We start from the raw sequence: 21,378 nt of genomic DNA, 5'->3' as shown, positions 1-21,378 counted from the left end.
GAAAAATGGGATTTACTGCTCCGGTAGCCCATGGAAAATCTTAAAGGCACATCTAGTTTTATAGTTGCATAGTTTCTGTTTCACCTTTCCCTTTAGGCAGAATTCTGTAAGCCTTCTCAACAATCAGGATATGCTGTCTAGTACAGGAGGCATTATTTCACATAACAACAACTATTTTGGGAAGAATTTGAGACGAGAGCTTCATTTGACAGTCAGCCTTGGGGAAGAATTAACATGTTAATCTGCTGTACCTTCCATTTTTATCCCTGGTGTTGATGTCTGCTCCATGATCTAGAAGGTATTTGCAGACTTCCATGTGACCATTTTGTACTGCAAGCAGCAGAGGTATGTTCCCATCCTAGGAATGCATTTAAAGAAACTATGAACAATAATCCATCCACTTACAAACATCACTGAGAATTAAAGGTCAGCTATGAACTTTCCTTCTATATAGCACAAACAAGGCGCTATCAGTACATTTTTCTCATGTACCATAAATGTAGCTGGGTTTACTTTAATTCCTTCCTTGACCACTGGGGATGCAAAGCATTACGATCAGGAATGCTTTTTGCTGTCTGTACTCCATTTGCTGTTTGCTTAATGCTATAACATGGTGATTTTGGAACTACACAATACCTTTAAGTAGCTCCACAACAAAACCAAGAATTTTAACTAAGTACAAGGCAAAAATACAACATTTCATATAATCACAGAATAACTTAGTTGGAAGACACCTTTAGAGGTCATCTGGCATTTCTCCCCCTCTGCTCTCAATTCACAGCTAGGTAAACTACGAGGTACAGTACATTGCTCAGAGACTTGTCCAGTCAAGTTTTAAGCATCTCCAAAGGCAGAGACACCATGATGTCTCTGGGTACCAGTTCCAATGTCTGACCACCTTCATGGTGAGGTTTTTTTTTTTTTTCCCCTTAGTACCTAACTGGAATTTCCCAATTAGGTCCACTGCCCAAATTCTGACCGTTGCTTGTCATCATTTTGTCATGCACCTCTGAGGTGGGTCTGGCTCCCTCTTGCCTATGATCAACCATGATTGAGTGGGGAAGTAGTCACTCTGGAAGGGAGAGCCAACCTGCAGGAAGATCTGGATAGGCTGGAAGAGTGGGCTAACAAGAACCTGATGAAGTTTAACAAGGACAAGTGTAAGGTCTTGCACCTGGGAAAACATAATCCAGGAGTGCAGCTCAGAGTGGGATCCACCTGGCTGGAGAGCAGCTCTGTGGAAAGGGACCTGGGGGTCCTGGTGGGCAGGAAGCTCAACATGAGTGAACGGTGTGCTGCTGCGGCCAAGGAGGTCAATAGGATGCTGGGTTGCATCAACAAGGGCATCACCAGCAGAGACAAAGAAGTCATGATCCCACTCTGCTCGGCGCTTGTCAGGCCACACCTGGAATGCTGTGTACAGTTCTGGTCCCCGCTATACAAAAAAGATGTGGACAGGCTGGAGGGGGTCCAGAGAAGGGCCACCAAGATGATCAAGGGTCTGGGAAGCCTGACATATGAGGGTAGGCTGAGAGAGCTGGGCTTGTTCAGCCTTGAGAAAAGGAGGCTTAGGGGTGATCTCATCACCATGTACCAGTACTTAAAGGGGAGCTACAAAGAAGATGGAGACTCCCTTTTTACAAGGAGTCACATGGTGAGGACAAGGGGTAACGGGTACAAGTCACTCCCAGGGAGATTCCGATTGGACACGAGAGGTAAATTGTTCACAATGAGCCCAGTCAATCATTGGAATAATCTCCCCGGGGAAGTGGTTGACTCTGCTACGCTGAACATGTTTAAGACTCAGCTGGACATGGTGCTGGGCCATCTCGTCTGGATGGTGCTAGAAAGGTTGGACCAGATGATCCCTGAGTCCCTTCCAACCTGGTATTCTATGATTCTATGATGCAGCTGAAGACATTTTTAAGATACTCCTACAGCATTTGCTTCTTAAGACTGAACAAACCTTTTCTGCCTTTAAAATCCATCTGCTGAAATTTTAGGTCTAACCTCTGTGACAGATTTTTTTAGTAGAAAGATCAGGTAAGAAGGAGATAGATCCAAGTAAAAAACAAACAAACAAACAAGTTTAAATGTTGTTATGATTTTTTTTGCTTTTGTGCCTGATTTCTGTCAGGTCACCTCCCTTTATCAACAGGGTGTTTCCTAACAGGTAGTTGCATCATTTTGTAGATATTTCATAACAGTGAATGCAGTGTCCCTGAGCCTTTAGACTACACCAAGTATATTTTTTCCCCTCAGGCTTATCATACTCTGGTTGGGCTTTGTGAGCATTTCACAGCACGTGGCCGCATAATAGGCCTTTTCCAAAGCCTACTGGAATCAATGGAAAGACTTTTAATCACGTTTTGAATATATCAGAATTGATTCTAGTTACTTGTACCAATGTCTCAATTTAACGAGGAACAAATCCTGCCACTACTGTATTAGATTGTGAAGTACTTCCCCACCTCTGCTGTGGCAAGCTGCAAAATGAACTTCCTCTGCCAGAGAAATTCAAGAAGAAATATAAGCATAGTATTGCTTTGAACTGCTGCACCTGAGGTTGACTGGAGTGGAGGGTGGTAAAAGCTCTAAAGTAGACAACGGGAGAAGAGGTACGTACCAAATCTTTGATGTTAATTGGACACTTGTGTTCACACAGAAGCTGAACTGCCTGAAGACAACCACATGCAGCTAAAAAACAAAAAACAAACAAAAAAACCCAAACCAAAACAACCTCATTTTCAAAATCTGTGTTCCACACTTCCACTTGTAATACTGCAGCATTACAGTGGTGTCCAAGAAATTAACCGGTATTTCTCTGTTATGAGAAGGAAGGAGAGAAAGACTAAAAGGATGAACAGCAAGCTGTATGCAGAAATACAACCAATATTCATGGTCCAAAGTAGCATGAGAAATTATAATCTTTAAAGGGCTGAAATCAGAATCAACCTAATCTTAAGTATTCCAATGGCTCTGCACCTGCAGGTGTGAACTTGTTAATTGTAATTAACTGAAATTCAGTATTCACAGTATTCCTCTAAAAAACACCGGAAATTCAACAAAGAAGTTACCTGCATAATGTAAAGCTGTTTTCCCGGAATTGTCACTGCTGTCTGCTGGACATTTACTCTGCACAGTTCAAAAAGGAGAAGAAAAAGCAATTAGAGAAACACTAAGAAAATAAAACATACATTTGATGCTAACAACAAAGTGCTGAACATCTCTGAGAAAAGTCTTATGAGCTACTCCAGAAAGCTCAGTCCATATAATAATAAACAAAAAACACTAAAGAAAGGCACAGATTTCCTTTCTACCAATCTTGTCTCTCCTTTCTTGGTACCAGTTTACACTGAAGCTGTAGGAAACACTCAAGGTGAGGGTGATATTCCTAAAAAATGTTATAGTTTTGGAACAATTTAAATCAGGAAATAAAAAGGAAAGAAACACTCTCCTCTGCCTCAGAAAAGCTTCATATTTTACATTACAGTAAGAGCTAAAGGAATCATGTTCTATGGCAACTAGTCTTGAGTTATTTCTGTTGAAGGCAATAATGCTTCATTTTCATTTGTGAAAACTAAAGGATCGACAATCCAGTTATATTTGGTACTATTATAAGCCATCAGCTACTACTGATCAATCTCGACTTCGAAGTAATAAATATGAAAATATCAAATTACAAATCTTTATCAAGTCTTGTTTTGGTACAGAATATTTTAGTTTCAGTTTACAGCAAAGAAAGAAAAAATATCACGCTGAAATAATGGACTTCTAAGAAGCAAACATTAGACCCTTTGACTTTCAAATACAGCCCTGCTTCTAACTTCTATAATTTCCTAGCAAAACAGGTTCACGGAAATTCTGTAACAAAAATGTCAAGATTCTGCCTGTGTAAAATAATTATTTAGCCTGTTTTAATTCAACTCCAGCATGTCAAGGTTAGATGTTCCTCACACATACAAACAGGTTATATCACAAAGCCGGTCCACAGAAGCAAGAAAGCAATCCAAAGAGCATGAATTATTGGAGAACATTACCGATGGGTTTGCACTTACAAACGTATTTAGAAATCTGCATATTGTAATAAAATTAGCAAAATACCAACAAAAGCACTCTGTGGTTATATCTGGTAAGTGAATGGGTAGCAGATACTTGGTATTAAACACACATCTAGTTGCTGAGTTGATCATGCTGCTGCATGCGATACCATCAGTGACAGCTTGATGTCACTGTTTGTGCTATAAATGGATTAGTGTTAGACGTAGTGGGTATTTGCCGCTAAATCCCGAAGTGGGGTGCCTCGGTGGTTAATGATCCCCCCTTCCAGGTGTGCAGGAACAGGGGAGTCCACTTGCAATGAGTCTGGAGGTGGGAATCAGTGAAATTGGACCCAATATTGTCAGAGACGTTGACACTGAGGGGTCAGTCACAGCACAATTGAATAGCCCTGAGGTAACTGGGGAAAAGGAATTTGAAGGTTGGGATATGGGATCCATTCTCTTTCTGTACCACTGTGCTCAAGCAGGGTTATTATTCATTACTTCATCTGTAGGCTGAGCCACAGTCTTACTGATAACCCCAAGCTCCTAAAAATCTGTCCCATTCCTCTGACCACCTCCACCAAAACTCACCTGGCTTTCTGAAATGGAGCAGAGATGGACAATGCCTCTTCTTCCTCACTAATGCAAATCTTCAGCCTCAACACCATGAGAATCTTATCTTCATCTTCACTTTTGTTTTTCTTATTTTCTTTCCCCATTCTTTCTACTCCCATTCTAACCCCTCACTATCCTTTGCCTCATTTCACTGAGGATTCAAGTATTTCCATATTTTAGCATCTAAACTACTTTTGTTTCTTCTCCCTTTGACTTTAAACTTGACAGAGATTTCTATGGTCAAGAACAGACAGAAAGCATTCCAGTGGAAGAATATCAAAATCCCCCCCAGAACTGAAAAATCCTTTTCCCCTATACTTCTTAACCCATCTACTTTCAAGACATCCAACCACACAGACAAAGCACAGAAGCTGCAACCTGCTTGAAACCCAACCCTGCCATGTCAGACCAGCTGCACATGGAAAACCGTATTTGTGGACCACTCAGGGAAGATGCCAGACCGTTTTCTATCATCCATTCACAGTTCCTAAAAGGTCTTTCAACTCAAGCACCTCTCTTGTTTGCAAAGAGACAGGACAACAGCATAGCAGTGTGATGCAGATTATTATTATGCAGGAAATATGTCAATATCTAGAGGAACCAATCTAGAGGAACAAACGGAAAACTTCAAAATCAAAATTAATTTAATTTTTACTTTACCTGAAGTAACCTCTTAATGCAATCAGGGTGGCTGTTCTTTGCTGCAAGATGTAAAGCGTTGTGCCCTAAATGAGTACAAGCAAAGCAAATTAAGTATTCAATCATGCCAAAGCACAGGACTAAACTCTTCCATGACAAAGGTAAAATTTTGAATTGTTCATCTTGTTCCTATCACAACACATGAAAAGTAAGGGTAGGGAGAACAAAATAAAAATGTACATCAATGAGAATGTATTTACAACAGACTGTTGTTCAGGCAGGTAACAGAATAATCTTAATGTCTAGCTTCATATAAAGGAACGACACAAACATTGTGCCAGACTATACCTTGGCAGAAGTAAGTCTAAGATTGCGCAGTTATGTTTTGTTTCTTAAAAAACAATTTTCCTATATTACTCAGCCTCCCTTGCAGAGAGATGTCTGTCAAGTGTCTTAATGATTTCTTCCATTTGGCAATGAAAAAGGAACCCATCACCAAGAGCAAAACCAGCCAAATTTACCAGCTACCGCTACAATGAATTTGTAAAATCCATGGAGTGCATGTAGAAGAGGACTCAGAACACAGGCCTACTTCTGTTTGCATCTGACAGATTCTCTTTTCTGTTAATTTATTTAGCATCTGTGAGCTCATATTTAGCTATGCAATACAGTGATTTACTGACTATGAATTTATGATGAAAGACTGCAGTCTCTCGTCTAGTTTCATCGTATAGAGCGTATGAAAAATTAAGGAGGCCAAGACAGCAAAAGAATAAATTATCCATGTAACTAAGAAAAGAAGGACCCAAGATTTAGTATTCAATACAGACAGAGCCACTTCTGACAGCAGAACATCACTGCAAATAATGTGACTATTACAGATGAGGCTTTCCCTAATGAATACTGGGTTGACACTCTCAGGTGAGAGCAGACAACCTCTTATTATCCAAACAACTAATAAATCCTGAAGCAAGATGAAGTATGAATTCTGAATAGCAGTCTGTATCAGGTACATATATTCTCTTATCATTATGTATAATCTGAATGCTTCTTCCAGTATCACAGACACTTCCTTATAGAGGCAAATCATTTCCATGTATGACAGAAATTCCCTCAGGCTGCAATCGGTGGCCAAAACAGAACCCATGATCCCAGCGTTTACAGATCATTACTGGAGAGACAGAATATTGACAGCTCATTCAGGTGACTCTAGCCAGAGAAAATGCTGGGCACAGACTCCACAGACATGTCAACTGAAATCTATTAAGAAAAGTTTGCCAGTTTCAAATTCAGTTCCCATCATTCTCCTAGTGGAGCAGTAATTAAGGCATAGGACTTTTGAGGGCTGAAACAGCATACTTAATAGCTCTCAGCTCTGTTTTGGCCTGTATCAGCTCTTTTCACTATGTCATAATCCTGAGGAAATGTCTTACTGCAACTCCTGTACAGTTAATGGGGTTAATAGCTTGGATACACATAAAAGCAACACCGAAGATCTTGATTTAACCTATAAAAAGACTCAACTGAAGTTAACAAAGAGTTGGGGGAGGGTTTTGGGTTTTGTTTTTTTTTTTTAAATTTAAAAATAAATAAAATTAAAAAAAAAAATCAAGCAACTATTTTGCATCCGGAGTCCACTATAAATGCTGCCATTTATAGTATTAGGGCAAAAGTTTTTAAGGGCTTTAGAATCTGAATTTTATGTCCAGAAAAGAAAGTATGCCTAAACCTGCAAGTGTTACAACTGCTTCTCCTGCATGCTGTGGGGCTAAAATCAGTGTTGTCAAATCTGTAGTTGTACTCTGCACATCAAGAACTATATAAGCAAATTGAGTATATTAGTGTAGCTTCACAGAGGCATACCTGCACCATCTTGGGCTGTCACATCTGCACCATGTGTCACCATGATCCTGAGGCACTCTGCATGCCCTTTTGTGGCTGCCAGGTGAAAACTGGAAAAGAACATTTACATGTCACTTTTCTTTTATCAAGACCTCCCTTCTCTTTCATTCACAAACCAAGTACTGGCAAGTTGTCCCCTCCCTGTCCTTAGATCTTTTGGCATACCTCCACTGCCTCCCAAGAAGATAATAGCTCTGAAAGTGAGAAGGCACATCAAAAAGTTTTTGTAGTCATACTTTTACACGGCTGCTGTCTCATTAACCCATGCGATATACCTTATTGTGCATCTCGTCCCACCCAATTTCTAAACTAACGTCCCTAGTGATGTAATAGATCCCCATGGAATGCCAGGGCTTGGGGAATTAATGAAGAAAACATTCACAGTGACTGACTTTGCTCTAGTCATTCCAGTCAATCCTGATTTCCCCCTTTCAGTGGACAAAATTTAGTTCCTCTAAAAGGTGATTCAGCTCCTAAATTAAACTAAATCAAGTTGTGCTTCTGCACTGTTCTTTACAGAGCTCATCTTTCTTCGGGGGGGGGGGGGGGGGGGGAACCCTTAGCATTTGTGAGTATCATCTGGAGAAATCAAAGCTACTGGACATTTGTGAGACTGTGCTAGAGATGTATTTTTTCTGCTTCTGGTTTTGCTTTTCACCTCAAGCACCTGCTTGTTTCAACAGTGGGAAATTGCAGAGGTTACGAACCACACTATGGCAGGACACACTTAACAGGGTCAATTACCAAAGATATAATTGCAGAACAAACCAAAGAAGTTATACTGAATGCAGCCTTTTTACAGCTGAAGGTTCGTGTTTGACATCCTTGGCACCACAAGGTTCACAGAAGCAGTCCTATACGCATGCTGCAGACTTTATTTTGCTGGGAAGCAAAAATGAAGGAAAAGCTTCTGAAAACAGAGAAGTTTATATCCTCCTGATGCATATCATGCCAACATCAGTGAGTCTCAAGATATGGGCACAGTACAGGCAAACATACTGCTTCCCCGTGGGTCCTACTAATATTAGCTTGATATACAGAGCTGTCTTCCAGTGGGAGTAATGTAAAAAAAAAAATTCAAGACAAAACACTTTCAATTACTATTAAATTGCATGTGAAAAGTTGGGACCTTCATCAACATGCCCCAAACTGAAAAAAAAAAACAGTATTCCCAGGATGTTTTCTACTATCTTTCAAAGGAGATGTTCATTTCTAACATCATGCACCCCAGTGTTAAGGGGATTTTCCCCTGGAATCTAAAGGGAATGTCACAAATCATGTAGCCACACCAACTACTGTATTTAAGCGTTTACATTTTCAACAACTGCTTCCTTTAAATGTTAAAACTAACACTGGAAGTTCAGCCTGCTAACCAGGGAAACTGGGAATAACAGGCAGGAATGAAACAGATATTTCTGGCACATAGTATGTGAACTGCAACACTGTGTTTCTCTAAGCTGTAGAGTTCTTTGCAGCCTTCTTGAAAACTCAGCAGAGAAAAAGACCTACAGACAAGATCTGGCAAAGGGTGGAGAATTAATCAAAACAGCAGAGCTCCTGGAACAGAGTCCTCTATCAAGTACAGCAACTACCTCACTTCCTACAAGGAGTCCTTCCACACTGGCTGCTGCTGATTGCAAATGGCAGACAGGCAGCGCTTAAGCTTTGAAACTTTGTCTGCAAATATAAAAATACCCTGTGCGCTCATCCTCATGCTTACTCCTGCCATAAACAAACTGAAGAGTTAACACTTCCAAAAGCATAAAAAGCTCTGCTGCTGGCTGTTCTCTAGTCATTCAAAATCAAAACTTCATGTACTTCGTGACGAATGCAAAGTTGTGTAAACATTCTTCTTTAGAAGAAGAGGTTTCTCAGGCTCTGGGAAAATGGCTGGGGGAGGGACACAAAAGGAGCCTGACAAATTCCAACACCTCTAATTTAGCCAGCACAACATACCAGCAAATACCGAAACACATTCAGATCCATTTGTGTAGACACACAGTACAATCAAAGTCACTTAAATATTAGGAAGGGTGTGAAGCATGCACTTGGCTCACTTACATTTGACAATATTCATAAGAATAATAAATACCTGAATATTAATAACTTGGCTTAATCTGGGACACTGAGGTTTTATGGACAGACTGTGTAGGATGGTGCCAAATGCAACATGAATACGCAAGTGCAAAAGAAGTTTTGTTTAGGTAAAATCAGAGCGCAAAGAAAGTATCAAAGAGAGAAGAGAAACTTAACCCCTTTCAGGCTATGCGCCTATGAACACATCAGTCCCACCAACACAAACAGTTCCCATGGCAGTTCTCAACAAGTGGTCACACATACAGATGCTTTGTTTCATGTGGCCAAAAACATTTTCAAGAAAGAAAGGCCTGATTAAAAATATTGCTTCTCCCAAGTTGATGTGATGAGAGAAACATCATCTCTAAGTAGTACAGGTGGTGTGAAAGATGACAGAACATGTATGAAGGATGTAAAGATCTAATGAGAGCAAAAATATAGATGCTATGTGGAGAGTCCCGTGAAAAGAGAGGATGATAAGGTTTAACTCTCAGTCATCCATACAGTGACCTAAGCCAAATGGCATTGGGCTGCTACAGCTCCCCCCCTTGCTTGCTGCGTGTCCCCTCGCTACACCCTTGTACTGCTACCATCTCTCACATAACCTGGTAGTGAGATATTTTTTCTTAATAATCTAAAAGCAATTGGGAGGGGAATGGGGGACATGGTTAGTTAGCTGCTGGTTTAGTAACCTGAACTGCCTTACCAGGAAATCAGCCCTACTCGTGATGGAGAGGAGAATGACTCCAGACTGGGATGAACCTATTACAGTCATATTTAAGTCTAAGTATTTACAGAGCCCTGGGCAAAAACTTCCCCTTGAGGAGTAATTCTAACGGATTTTAAAGTTAATAGCCCCCACTTTTTTTTTCTTTTTTTTTTACTTTTTTTCCTAAAAGAACCCACAAAATCCAAACACTTTAGTAGTAGATACTGAGGGCTCCTGTGTAGCAAGGGAGGCTCTTGTAACAAAGAAGCCTGTAGACATTAATTTCAGTACAGAGTAATTCTTTACAAGCTACATAAACTTCCGTAAAATATTTGAGGCAAAAGCTGCAGGTTTCCAAACGCTGGAGTTCTCACCATCTGGAAGCCTTAAGCAGTGGCGTATTTTACTTGCATCTTTCATGAATAAACTTCCCTTGATATGAAAGCAAACAACTTTTCCTCCCACTTCCTGGTTGTGCAATGACTTAGGCAAACAAAAACAAACATGTAAGGCTTGATTTGGAGCAAGGGCCACACTGAGGGTTAGATTCTCATTCAGCCTAAAACCCCATTTCAACATAGTTCATTTTCCCCTCACAATAGTTAAGCCTGCTTCTACCACTTAAAGCCACGTCTTGATATCCCAGTCTGAACTGATTTGAGATAGATTTATTTTATTGCTGTAAAACATTTCTATTCTTCCTGAGGGGCGGGATGGTCTTTTATTATTGTCTACAGACCTTTCAGTGCAGCAGAGGAGCAGCTACCCTTCCCAGTGGTTTTCTCATTGGATCCAGAAACGAAGCAAGTCAGCATTTGAGACCCACCTCTGCAGCAGCTGATAAAGATCAGTTGGCTGACACAGCTTTTTCCTACTGGGAATGTACAGGTCTCATAACTACTCAGTCCTTAACAAGCTAAAGTGAAAAATGTTGTTCCTTGGGAGGAACACAAAGCCCTGTTGGAGTAAACAGGCCTTGAGCCTAAAAGTGAATACACTCTTCAAAATTTCATCAGATTTGGGGTCAACTGGAGAACACCTACAAGACTATCACCTCAGAGTCCTGTCAGGACCTCAAATTTCCTGACCACAAATGTTACTCAAATAACATTTTCAAATGCACTGATAGATGCTTTTTATGAGTGCTTGGTGACTGAACAGAGTGAACAGCTGTGTATGACATCCCTGAACTAGTTTTAAACAGCAGGTTACTTACACGTAGGAGATGTCAACTGGTGAAGCACTTGCAACTGTCCTAAACAAGCCCATCCCTTATTAAGGGCAAAGGACCTTTTCCATGGTTTCGTTATAAAGTCAAGCTAGCAAGGGAATGGAGACTTCTTCAATTAGTGTCTGACAGACAGAGCATAAGAGCTCAGATAAAGCTGGTCTTTGCTAAAAGGCCGAGAATGAGGGTTCCCAGAAATTACTTAAATGCCAGACAGTCTAACTCAAACAGAAAAGGGCTGTAATTTTTACTACTTAGCTCACATAAAACATTTATTTACAAATCATTTCATCCCACGTAGAACAGAATTAATCCACATTTAGAGGTTAGACTTGTAAAAATGGAGCTAATTGAGTTTGCTAAGGTGGTGGTAGCAATAAGACATGGGTCTGCCATATCTAGGTTCTCTGCTTAACCATTTGCAAAACCATATCCTGCAAAATTGAGCACAATCCTCTTACTGAATGTTATTTTGACAGCTGGCTTAAAACAACTGGGTGGTCCATATATTTAGGGAAAATGCCACAAAAGTAGAGTGGAACATGATAAAATAAGAAAAAATAAATATGAAGTCTTAAATTAAGACAGTAACCTTCTAACTAGGAAATTTTCATCTGTGAAAAGAAAAACAGAAAAAAAAGACCAGAAAAATCACACTCAATCAGGGGGCTCCAGCTCGGTTTGGCAAGGTCATACTCCAGCGTTGTTTTCGGGACAGAATCAGCATTCTCTATAACACAGATTTTCTCCAGGCCCTGAAAGTAGTCTGACACATTACTTACCAAAATCCAAAGCAAATAAAGAACACGGTTGAATTATGGATGCTAAGTGAATATTGTATTTGCTATTTTCTATTATGACAAACATGGAACAAAGTCAAACTTATACGCCAGCATATATTCCATTGTTCTCTGCCATTTTAATCTGAGTGCTCTGAAAATATTTTAAGTGCAAGAATGTTTGAAATACACTATGAACTCACATACACTCATTGTCAAGGTTTATTTTGAGTAAAAACATCCCTTCCCAAGGCAGATCATTCTTCTTCATTTTCTAATGTACGTCAACTCTTTGTTGACTTTTAAAAAGCCTGACTTGTCTGCCAACAGTTTGATGATTTATAGTTTCCCGACTGACCAATACCTTCACACAAATAAACAAGATTGATAAAATAAAGATACAGAGCTGCTTGGAGTCTTTGTAATGCTGACTAAAAAAATATAGAAATGGAAGATATTCAAGCTTCACTGCTACCAGATCAGACAGGCAAGCAATTCACCAGCTATCTCGGCCAGAAAGATACCCACTGATAACCTGGGTGATTTTCTGCACTGACGTGAGCTTTTACACATTTTAGAGGCAGCACCTAGTTTACAGTGTCTATTATCCCTCAAAGCCTCTATTTCCACTTCAATAAAAACAGCAAAAATAAATACATTAGATGATATCTGGCTTTTGATTGTTTTCCACCACAGGCTGAGTGGCAGAAGTGCTAGAGTGGCCAAGACCTGACCTGGAGGAGAAAGGGCTGTGAGTACCACTACAGTAGCATATCCTGTGCGTGAAAGAAGTGCCTGCTGTCACTCAGGAGGAAGTCCAGTGTGGTCTCCTCTCACATGTGGCACGATGACCAGTAATTAGAGAAGAATACAGTTTATTCTTCTGTGAATGGTTTGACATTTTATCAGGATAAAAACACTGATGAAAGTAAGCCTTTTAAACAAAACAAATTTTTGACACATCCTAAATATAATTCATGGAAAAATTATCACCTTCAGATTTAAAGATTGGGAAAGTCCCAGAATGGTCCTGAAACTGGAGGTGTTTTCTGCCTTCCTCTGCCAACACAGACAGGGCTCTCAGAAAACTAGTAACTCTCTGTTCCAGCAAGGATTATGCTTCCATGAGCAGTGCCTGCCCAGTTCTGCTTCTTCCTTATACCAGCACATGTAGGTAGGTACCTGTGTAGCTGGTGAGCTGATACAGGGAACAAAACCAGTTGAAAACCAAAGCTGCCTTCCACTGTTTCATCACACAGTCACAGGTGCGTGTACCCTGTCAGTGCAGAGGAAGGAATAGGATGTAGAATTTCACCTTAAACCTAAAAGCTAAGATTAAACCATGAATATTTCCCCATGAAAACCACAGAATCTTCGTCTTTCTCTGACTGCATTATCAACAGTCAGTCACTCATTTGAGAAGGTATAGGAGATATATAGGTTGTCTTAGGAACAACCAGTCATTTAATCATGGACGAACCATCCAGATGTTTGGAAAATTAGACATCTACATATACCACTATCAATATTTACTAGTTCTTTAGGTTTTTATTATTTTTTTAAACAAATAAAAGCCATAGCTTCACACTGCACCCATTTCATCTCCTCCTAAGAGTAAATGTAATAAACGCAGCTTTTCATTAAATGCTGGCAGTTCATATCATGATCCTGTCACACACATCAAATCACAGAATCATAGAATGCTTTGGGATGGAAGGGACCTTTAAAGGCCATCTAAGTCCAACCTCCCTGCAATGGGCAGGGACATCTTCAACTGGATCAGGTTGCTCAGAGCCCCATCCAGCCTGGCCTTGAATGTTTCCAGGGATGGGGCATCTACCACCTCTCTGGGCAACCTGTGCCAGTGTTTCACCACGCTTATCGTGAAAAAAATTCTGCCTTATATCTAGTCTGAATCTACCCTCTTTTAGTTTAAAACCATTACCCCTTGTCCTATCGCAACAGGCCCTATTAAAAAGTCTGTCCCCATCTTTCTTACAAGCCCCCTTTAAGTACTGAAAGGCCGCAGTAAGGTCTCCCCGCAGCCTTCTCTTCTCCAGGCTGAACAACCCCAGCTCTCTCAGCCTTTCCTCACAGCAGAGGTGCTCCATCCCTCTGATCATTTTTGTGGCCTCCTCTGGCCCCGCTCCCACAGGTCCATGTCCTTCCTGTGCTGAGGACCCCAGAGCTGGGTGCAGCACTGCAGGTGGGGTCTCACCAGAGCGGAGTAGAGGGGCAGAATCACCTCCCTCGACCTGCTGGCCACGCTGGTTTTGATGCAGCCCAGCATACCGTTGGCTTTCTGGGCTGTGAGAGCACATTGCCAGCTCATGTCCAGCTTTTCGTCTATCAGTACCCCCAAGTCCTTCTCGGCAGGGCTGCTCTCAATCCTTTCATCACCCAGACTGTATTGATAGTGGGGGTTGCCCCAACCCAGGTGCAGGACCTTGCACTTGTCCTTGTTGAATCTCCTGAGGTTCACACAGGCTCATTTCTCCAGCTTGTCCAGGTCCCTCTGGATGGCATCCCATCCCTCAGGTGTGTCAACTGCACCACTCAGCTTGGCATCATCTTCAAACTTGCTGAGGGTGCACTCGATCCCACTGTCTATGTCATTGATGAAGGTATTGAACAGCACTGGCCCCAGTATGGAGCCCTGAGGGACACCACTCGTCACTGTTTTCCATCTGGACGTTGAGCCATTGACCACTACCCTCTGGATGCGACCATCCAGCCAATTCCTTATCCACCGAACAGTCCACCCATCAAATCCATATCCTTCCAACTTAGAGAGAAGAATATTGTGGGGGGCCGTGTCAAAGGCCCTACAGATGTCCAGGTACAAGACATCCGTGGCTCTTCCCTTGTCCACTGATGTAGTCACTCCATCATAGAAGGCCACTAGGTTGGTCAGACACAACTTGCCCTTGGTGAAACTGTGCCGGCTGTCTTGAATCACCTCCCTGTCCTCCATCTGCCTTAGCATAGCTTCTAGGAGGATCTGTTCCATGATCTTCCCAGGCACAGAGGTGAGGCTGACAGGTCGGTGGTTCCCAGGGTCCTCCTTTTTACCCTTTTTAAAAATGGGTGCAGTATTTCCCTTTTTCCAGTCACCAGGGACTTCACCTGACTGCCACAACTTTTCAAATATCATGGAGAGTGGCTTGGCAACTACATCAGCCAATTGCCTCAGGACTCTGGGATGCATCTCATTGGGACCCATAGAATTCTCTATGTTCAGGTTCCTCAGGTGGTCACGAACCTGATATTCTCTTGCAGTGGGAGGAGAGCCCCCCGATCCCTGTCAAATGGCCCATTGACTCAGGGGGCATGAGGAGAGGGGTTGCCAGTGAAGACTGAGGCAAAGAAGTTGTTGAGTGCCTCAGCCTTCTCATTGACTGTTGTTACCAGCTCGCCACTTCTGCTCATCAGAGGGGGTACGTTTTCTTTAACTTTCCTTTTCTGGTTGACATACCTGTAGAAGCCCTTCTTATTATTCTTTGCATCCCTCACCAGGTTCAGCTCCAGCTGAGCCTTGACCTTCCTGATCCCATCCTTACACAGCCAGGCAGTGTCCCTGTACTCTTCCCAAGATACCAGTCCCTTCTTCCACTGCCTGTGCATTCTGTTCTTGCCCTTTAGTTTGACCAACAGGTCACGGCTCAGCCATGCTGACCTCTTCCCTTCCTTGCCTGATTTCCTGCACCTGGGGATCAAGAGCTCTTGTGCCCTAGGGAAAGTGTCCTTGAAGACCTGCCAGCTCTGTTCTGCTCCCTTGTCCCTGAGGGCCATTTCCCAGGGAGCCCTGATGCATGCAGCCACAGAAGTGCAAAAATCAGCTTAGGAAAAACAGTTACAGGAAATACATTTTGTTTTCAAGCCAGAGTTGGCACCACTACAAACTGAGAAAATTAAAGATTCTGAGTTTTAAGACATTCAATGAATGAGTTGCTACTAACATCTTCTGGAGTGCAGGCAGGTTAAGATTTTAAGAAGCTGACATAGGCAGGTTTGGATTTACTAAGAGCTGTGGAAGATTTTTCCCCTCTCTCCCCCTTAGCATCAGCCACTGCAAAGTAAAGCAATGCACACAGCCTGTGTTCTCCTATCTTCTGTTTAAACATGAGATGGCATCTGCCCTGCCCCAATACACACACAGCCCTCTGGCAAAACCCCTACATGCCACTGCTGCATTAGCTTATATTCCGGAAGAGCTTTCAAAAGCAAAACAAAAGAAAACCAAACCAAACCAAAACAAAAAACCCCACAACCTAAAAACCCTGCAGTTTTCATATAAAGTTTCCAGCTTTGCCTCATAGCATAAAAAGTCTTGTTTCAATCATACACACCTCGAGGTATAGGACATTAATAAAAGGCAAGCCTGCTGAACGGCTGTTCTCTTAATAGGAAAGAAGCAATTGCATCATGCAACACAGGAGCTGGCAAGCTACAGACTCCTGATTTTAGCCTTCAAACTCAGCAAAAATATCCACCCAGCTGCTCTTCAGAGAGATTTCTGGGATCCCCAGAAGCTTTATAGTTTTCATTCTCAGGTTGTGTTCCAGCAGTTCCATTTTCATACACAGTTTTCTTTGGCAAACTCTATTACCACATTACCACAAACTCCCACTTGAAGTCTGAAACATATAGACTTTTCTTCCATGTACCATTAATTGTAAACATAAGTGCTCTCAATTTAGATTTATCATATGAAGTTTCCTGCAGCGTGTCCATTCTTAAAGTCCCTCAATAACTAACGTCAGCAAATTGCAACAGAGATTTTGCCAAGGGTGAGCTTCAGGGCACTCCTAGGTGTTGACAGAGAAGTCTGGAGTTTTGAAATACTACTTTTATTTTTGGTGTTGTAGGATAGGAAAATGGACAAAGTACAACAAACAATGAAGTCTCAAAAAGCTTGAAGAGCCTAGAAATGAGAGCAGTGTTGCCTGTGCCTCTAAAGCCAAGTTCAGAGGGATGGAGGAAGGCAGAGGAGTAGGGAAGATTCCTTCTGATAGTTTCTTTAAAAACACATCCCACATCTGATGCCCAAAGGGGTGCACAGTTAGCTTCTCAATACATATGCCTTCTAGCAAAACAGCTTTTTAGCATAGGGTGAAATCCCTGAGGATGTCATGGATGTGCCCAGATCAACATAACTTCCTTCCTGAGTTAGGTAAAACCAGCTAGCCATCTGCTGCACTTTCTTGCAAGGCCAGGATAGAGTTCAAAGTTAAAATTAAGCCCAATAATGAGAGCAATGACTAGCACCTCCCTTGACCTTCATCCTCCAACACAACCCACTTGGTATTGCTGCCTATGGGCCAGCAAATGCTAATAACCACCTTAGTACATGAAAAGTCATGGAATTAGAGCAAGGAAATCCCAAACCATGTTAGCATAACAAGAGGCCAGGAAAAGGCCGGAATGGCTGAGAACAACTGAGTAAAAGTTAATCTAAAGAAAATATTTTTGTTGCATGAAAATCCAGCAAGGCTTAAGAACTGTATATAGTGCTCCAAGAACCAAAGAGCATGGATATTCTTATGCAACACGAGGGAAGTTGACAAAGGATAGCTCAGGGTTATGAGCTGCGTTTTGAAGTTTCTGTGCCTTTTACACTTACAATACTTCAGACCTCTTCAGATTTGAAGTAACAGAACTATCTGGAATTTTTTTTTTATTAAAGTGTATAAAGTGAACTTCTCTTACTTCATAGAGGAATTACAAACCAAGTGCAATAATATGTAGTTATGTAAATAACCTAATAGTAACACATTCTTCAGAGACCACTGGTTAAGATGACCTCTTACCATTTGTTTTTATAAACTCTTTAAATGATTATGGCAATATACTTTTATTTTGCATTTTAGAATAACTATACTACTAAAGCTTTTAAGATTCCACATTTCTGAAGAGGAGTAGGGACTGGAACACAGATACATGCAGGAAAAGGCAACTTCAGAGCTTTCCTACATTTTCCAGTTAGTACTTTCCTAACACAGAATGCACCTGTAAAGCAGGTAGCAGAAAATGCAGAGTGATATATAAGCCCAATAAATAAGCACCCACCAGCATAGTCTATTGCCTGAGACCTCATTTTGAAGCTAAAAAAATGAAATAAATCCAACATTTGCACATTGCTCTCTTTTGGCTGTCTGTTCCCTTTCCCCTCCTAGATTAGTGTACATTTTTAAGCCAGCAGAAGCCAGTTGGTGTACTTAAAATCTACACATACAGCTCATTTGGTTGCGTAAGTATTTGAGAAACATGTAAAACAACTGCAGCCCATGACGTAGCTATAAATCTGAAAAACAGCTGCAGCCTTATCCCTGTCCCCTCCAGCCTTAGAGAGCCTGGTTCTGGCCCAACCCATGAGAGACACGCTCCCCTCGTGCTCCCCTGCCAGCTCAGGTAAGACGAGTGCAAGGAGCAGCCACAGCGTTCCTCACGCAGAAGCGGGGCGCTGGGTTCTGCCTCCACATGAGCCAAGCAGCAGCTGTTTCAAGCCAGGCATACAAAACTTCCAAGCATCTAGGCTATGCTCTGATCCAAGCAACTGACAAACTTCTTGAAAACTGGCCAGGACTGGTAAAATCTGGGTACTTGGCAACTCTGCGAATAGAGCTGCTTTACAGGGAATTCCAGCGGCTGCCTGACGCTGCATTACAGGTTTGGCTGATCCTACCGACGAGCAGGAGTGGAACAGGCAGCTCACAGGCTATCCGAACACGTGTACAGGGGCCCATCAGAAGATGACTTGCTTTCTTCTGAGGTGACAGCCCTGCTAACAGATAATGAAATGCAATAGTTTATTAAGAACAGCCATCCTAACAGCTTGTGTGAAAAAGCAAGTATAAAACATAAGACGCAAGCTGGCTCCTAGAAGAAATTGCAGACTGATTGCTTTCCCTTTGAACTCTAGCTATCATCTGCAGGAAGTCCTGTGCGCGTAAGATGCAAAACCTGTTGGGATGTTTCTCAATGCTCAAAGAACTTTATATGAAATAGGGAGTTTGTTCTTTAAATAAGTGGAATTTGTTTGTTTTACAATATAGGAAATCACTAAAGAGAGAAAGTAAAAAGCATCAGTTTTTCAGAAGTGAAGTTTAGGATCTTCATAATTGAAATCAAACTAAAGAGCATTAATTTCTGTCTCTTCAGAAGATGGCCTCATCACTTTTTTTTTTTTAATGACACGAAGGTATAAAAATACTAAAATGTCTTATTAACAATTGCTTCAAAAATGCATATGATAGAACCTGAATGCTGTTGATTTCAAGTCCTGTCAAAAGTGTAGCTAAGAACTAAAAATTGGATCATGATATGTCCAAGTCTAAGTGAGAGGTCATGTACCCAAAACCATCAGAAATGGTCTACACAGTTTCAGTCAAGAGCCAGGAACAAACCACTAACGTGAATTCCACTCCATGGATCTCATTTAAAAGCCTGCATGATTGTCAATACAGTAAAGTTTGCATGAAATGTGGATTTCTTCATGTATTGCCAAATTATAAAATTTAAGTTAATTATTGCTCCTCCATTACAGAGATAAGAACATTTCCTCACTATACATTAACGATCAGCTCATACTGAATGTAATAGAAAGTTAATTAGCTCAATTTAGTATTCTGGCAGAGGACAGCTTTGCCCAACCATGCCCAGATGTTTCATTAACATTTCTAAGTGTTAGTCTAAAGTAGAAAGCAATTCTTCAGGAACCTTAGTATCAACATCTTAATTGAATTATATTCATAACACTGCTGAAGGGGAGAGGGGGAAGAAAAAGGAACAATCAGGATTTGAACCTGAAAAAAACTTCAGGACAGTTTTGGAGAGACAAAAGCTTTTACACCCAAACCTCCCACGGAAATAAATGTTACAAGAATTTTTAGAATAAGAACCAGATTTCAGCCATCTGTTGGCTAGAGATAAAGCACAGGTGAAGATCATTGTGGTCTTCCTTATTTTGTCCATGCTCTGAAACCTAGACATTATTGTGACCATCTGGACCATCATAAATTAAACACCGTGATAAAAGTAAATTAAAAATATATTTTCTGTCAGGGATCATATCAGGTCACTGGAACACCAGTGAACTCCATTCCTGGAGAGATGACAATCCCCAGGCACTAGACCTTTCTTGCAGCTCCTACCCTGGAACAATTTTCAAAAGACAGTATGCTAGTATGCTTTTCTACTTAAGTGTTTAGGCAATTTTAAGAGATGACACAGATCTGTACAAAAGGAACATCTTCTACAGCATGGTCTTAGACTGAGGACCCTCAACACATGCACAAGAAAATAATGTAGAGACAGCCTGAATTTAAAAGGTCCTAAACGATTCATAGCAATTTGTAGTCAACAAAAGGAGGATAATACAATTCTTCCATTTCATAGGCACTGGGCTCGCCTGACTTGTCCAATTTTGAAGATGGTCTGTCTAAACCATTTTCTATGGTTTTCTCCCTCAACTAGAACAGTATAACAACTGTAGTAAGTTTGTCTTCTTCCAATAGCTTCCTTTACGATAAATATTGTTACATACAAGGAAAGACTCTCTCTCAAAGGTAATTAAAACCTGATTTACTTTTTGAACAGTGACGTCCTTTATGCCACTCGCCCCACCTCCTTATACAATAAGATCCGAAAGAAAGAAAAAAAAATGAATACTATGTACATGATAAATATAAAGGATTTGGCGTTGGAATATGCTCCAAAATTTATTATCAGTTCAGCCTCCAATACATGAAAATTCTGTTTCAAATTAAAATATATAATTTCTACTAACTGCTATTGAGAATAGGTGTGTGAAAGAGTCCTTAAAGAGTGCATTTGTGGAGGTTTCTAAAGCTTTTTTGTACCATTGTCAGACTCATTTTATGAAACAACAGCTGATTCAATTGCAGTTAAAAAAATTACAGAGACCTATTGTTTCATTTAATAGCCATAAGCATTTAATTCTAGTTCAGTACCTTGCAGAAACATGCAGCGATGGACTGGCACACAGACTAAATAACTTTAGGACAAGGAAGTGCTGCCATTTATACATTGTGAATCCTTTCCAAAATTCTCCCCCCAACACTTCCCTTCAATAATAGCAGCAGCTTCTTTAAATAACAGCCCATTTGAACACTTGCTCTTGTGGAAAGTGCAGCACTTGAATGAATCCTATCCCCTCCTGAAAAGGCTCTCTTTGAAAACACTTTTTTGTTAGTTTAAGTGGGTTTAAATGATCAAATTCCAAATTGGAAAGCACTGTTTTGTTGTTTAAGGAAGCCAGACCAAAAAAAAAAAAACAAACCAAACCAAAACAAAACAACCAAAACCAAAAAACCAACAACTATCTGGCAGAATAAGAGTACAATGGCAGAGTCAGATTTCCAGATA

The 21,378-nt window shown here is 41.0% G+C and overlaps 1 protein-coding gene across 3 annotated transcripts in view; it reads right to left on the bottom strand.

Moving 5' to 3' along the window:
- RAI14 (retinoic acid induced 14) overlaps positions 1-21,378 on the bottom strand; it is an 89,084-nt gene that overhangs the window by 12,772 nt on the left and 54,934 nt on the right. For all 3 annotated transcript variants that reach the window (XM_082336777.1, XM_082336778.1, XM_082336779.1), the window contains exons 4-8: positions 7,161-7,249; positions 5,319-5,383; positions 3,078-3,135; positions 2,627-2,697; positions 252-358 (exon numbers count right to left, since the gene is read on the bottom strand). In XM_082336777.1, coding sequence (XP_082192903.1) covers positions 252-358; positions 2,627-2,697; positions 3,078-3,135; positions 5,319-5,383; positions 7,161-7,249 — 390 coding nt within the window. The remainder of the gene's footprint in view (positions 1-251; positions 359-2,626; positions 2,698-3,077; positions 3,136-5,318; positions 5,384-7,160; positions 7,250-21,378) is intronic.

Source organism: Platalea leucorodia (assembly GCF_965183815.1).
Source record: "Platalea leucorodia genome assembly, chromosome: Z".
Lineage (NCBI taxonomy): Eukaryota > Metazoa > Chordata > Aves > Pelecaniformes > Threskiornithidae > Platalea > Platalea leucorodia.
Note: the sequence above shows the minus strand (reverse complement) of the source record. Positions and strands in the feature narration are given on the sequence as shown.